At 60.1% G+C, this 3,377-nt stretch overlaps 1 protein-coding gene across 1 annotated transcript; it reads left to right on the forward strand.

The window, feature by feature from the left end:
• Positions 1-29: 29 nt before the first annotated feature.
• LOC128276742 (uncharacterized) lies at positions 30-1,802 on the forward strand (the record flags this gene model as incomplete). The annotated part of the gene is made up of 1 exon (XM_053015202.1): positions 30-1,802. A coding segment is annotated over exon 1 (1,773 nt), but the record flags the coding sequence as incomplete, so codon positions are not given.
• Between the last annotated feature and the right edge of the window lie 1,575 nt (positions 1,803-3,377).

Raw genomic sequence — 3,377 nt, forward strand, 5'->3', positions numbered from 1 at the left:
TCATGCGTGAGTACGTGGACCTCGGACACATGACGCCGATCGCACCGAGTGACGCCGACCGGGTAATCTACGTGATACCCCACTCGTGCGTCATCAAGCCGGAGTCGTCGACCACGAAGCTGCGTGTAGTGTTCGACGCCAGCGCCAAGTCGTCTACCGGAGTAGCACTCAACGACCTGCAGGTCATTGGGCCTGTTTTGCAGCCAGATCTGCTGCACATTTGGCTTGATTTCCATTTACACACGGTGGTAGTGACGGCTGACATCGCGAAGATGTATCGCCAAGTGTGGGTGTCTGACGAAGACACTTGGACGCAGTGCATCCTTTGGCGCGACGGCAAGGACCACCCCATCCAGGCGTACCGACTGCGCACCGTAACGTACGGCGAAGCCGCTTCCTCGTACTTAGCCTGCAGAGCGCTGCTGGAGGCCGGACACGAGGCGCGCAACGGAAACCCGCAAGTCGCAGACGCAATCCAGCGAGGGTTCTACGTGGACAACCTGTCGCTGGGCGCCCCCACACCCGACGAGCTACGTGCCCTGTGCTCGGGAGTGGAACAGGCGCTACTTCGCCGCGGCATGCCGCTGCGGAAGTGGGCGTCCAACGAAGCAGAGGTACTGCGCCACGTACCGCAGGAGCATCGGGAGGCTCCTGTTAAGATCGGCGATCGCGAGGCTGTGCGCATGCTCGGACTGTCGTGGTGCCCAACTGATGACACGTTTCAGTTGGTCATACATGAGGACGTACTTCAGTTCGCGGAGCAACTGACGAAACGCAACCTCATCGCGAAGATCTCCAAACTTTACGATCCAGTCGGGATCCTGCAGCCGGTGACCATCACTGCGAAAGTGATGATGCAAGACCTCTGGCGAGAAGATCTTGCATGGGACGACTACGTGTCACCCGCGACGATCCAACAGTGGAACGAGTTCACGTCGCAACTCCCACTCTTGAGGAAATTACACCTCCCACGCATGGCAGCGCCCAGCGCACCGACGACTCTGCGTGTCGACGGTTTCTGCGACGCATCCGTAAAGGCCTACGGATGCGTGGTCTACGTGACCTTTGAAGACGATCGGGGTCACCGGACAACGCGCCTGTTATGCGCTAAATCCAGGGTGGCCCCTCTAAAGGCAATGACGTTGCCACGTCTAGAACTGCAAGCGGCAGTTCTATTAGCCGAACTCTACGTGAGAATTCGAGACGTATTCGGCTCCCGTGTCGTCGAGACGTGTTGGTGGTCCGATTCGCAGGTAGCGCTAACCTGGCTTCGCTCGGACAACACTCGGTGGGACGTCTTCGTGAGGAACCGAGTCGCCAAAGTCCAGGCAGCTACCGCGACCACCGACTGGCGCTACGTGCCCACCAAACTAAACCCGGCCGACATCGTTTCCCGAGGCATCACGGCAAGGAAACTGATCCGTCCAGACGTTATGACGTTCTGGCTGAACGGTCCATCATTCGTTCAAGCTGGCTGTCATGGGCTACTCGAGCCATTCCCATCCGCAGATCTCGCCGTGTTGGACGAAGGGCTGCCACAAGCTACGTTGCTAGTGGCCATCACGGGGCCCGATTGCGACGACCTGATAGCGCAATACCCACACCATTGCGCCTTGGGAAAGACGCGCCGACACTTCGCCTGGCTAGGACGTGCGGTCAACAACTTTAAGGCGAAGTCGGCCTCGCTACGTGCAAAGAATCCGGACCTTGCTGCGACTTACGGTCCCATGACGCTCGCCGCCCAAGAAGATGGGCTGCGACGCATCTTGCTGCGGATGCAGACGACGGTCCATCCGAATGAAGTAAGCGAGATGCAACTGACGGGCAACATCACGCCAACGAGTCGACTCCAGCACCTCAACCCGGTCTGCGTGAATGGATTGATTCACGTGCAAGGGAGGCTGCAGAATGCCGAACTTGCTGCGGAGGCGCGACTACCCATCCTCGTCCCGAAGTCCCACCCCTTCTCAAGGGTGATGATCCGGGACATCCACGAGAGGAACCACCACGCGGGAGTCGCCCTGGTGATAGCGGAATTCAGGACCCGCTACTGGATGCGCGACCTTAGACGGACGGTGGCAGGGGAGCTATCGCGATGCGTCACGTGCGTCAAAGCTCGCCCTCGCCAATTCACGCAGCAAATGGGTCCTCTGCCAGTGAATCGAGTGAACGCGTCGCCCCCGTTCACACACACTGGCATCGACCTGTGCGGGCCCTTCACCGTGGCATCCGGAGTGAAGGGCAATCGCAACGTAGACGTTTACGTATGCATCTTCGTGTGCTTCGCCACCAAGGCTGTCCACCTCGAGGTGGTAGAGGACCAATCCACGCAGGCCTTCATCTCCGGCCTTATGCGCTTCGTGTCGCTGCGTGGAAGGCCTAACGTTATTTATTGCGACAACGGTCGCAATTTCGTGGGTGCTGCTCGTGAACTGCACCGTCTCCGTGACGCATTCAACGACCCCCAGTTCCAGCACCGCGTTGTTGAGCTAGCCGCCGATGAAGGAATTTGCTTCTCCTTCATCCCTCCTCGCAGCCCTAATTTCGGTGGGTTGTGGGAGGCAAACATCAAGGTGGCCAAGCGACTGCTGAAGGCGGCCTCCCGTGGCGCGCGATTGAGGCTGATCGAGATGCAGACGTTCATGCATCAGATCTCAGCGATCCTCAACTCGCGGCCGCTTACAGCCGCACGCACATCGCCTGAGGAAATTGAGGCCCTCACGCCGGCTCACTTTCTCATCGGGCGCTCTTCCTTCAACACTCCGGCAACGTTGGGGGACGACGAGACGGAACCCTTCCACACACGGTGGAAGCGGGTTCAACGGATGTCGCAGCACTTCTGGACTCGCTGGCGGTCGGAGTATCTGGCGCAACTGCGATGCGCAGCCAAGTGGACGCGTAAGATGCCCAACGCAGAGAAGGGACAGGTTGTACTTATCGGCGACGACAACCTGCCAATCTCCCGGTGGCCGTTGGGTATCATCACCCAAGTCTACCCTGGCCCGGACGGGGCCATTCGGGTTGCCGACGTAAAAACCGGCAGCAGGGTGTACCGGCGGAACGTCCGCTTACTCGCCCCACTGCCGGTAGCCGCCGCCCCCAGCGATCCAGACGGCGCTGCCGAGTGCAGCCAAGTGGCTGACGAGCCACTAAAGACGGACGTTAACGCTACGTGCGATGGGGTGGCGGACGAGCCACCCCGCTCCGGGAATGCTGCTACGTGCGACGCTGCCCCGGGGGAGCCGGCCGCTATCGTAACGGCGGCTCCTGACGACGACCTGCCCCCAACCGGAATTTGGGACGGACGTCTCCGTCCCAAAGGGGGGAGGATGGTTTAGCACAAGCGTGTGCTAAATCTGCTACAGGGGCCCACCGCG

Source organism: Anopheles cruzii, unplaced genomic scaffold (assembly GCF_943734635.1).
Source record: "Anopheles cruzii unplaced genomic scaffold, idAnoCruzAS_RS32_06 scaffold02312_ctg1, whole genome shotgun sequence".
NCBI classification, from domain to species: domain Eukaryota; kingdom Metazoa; phylum Arthropoda; class Insecta; order Diptera; family Culicidae; genus Anopheles; species Anopheles cruzii.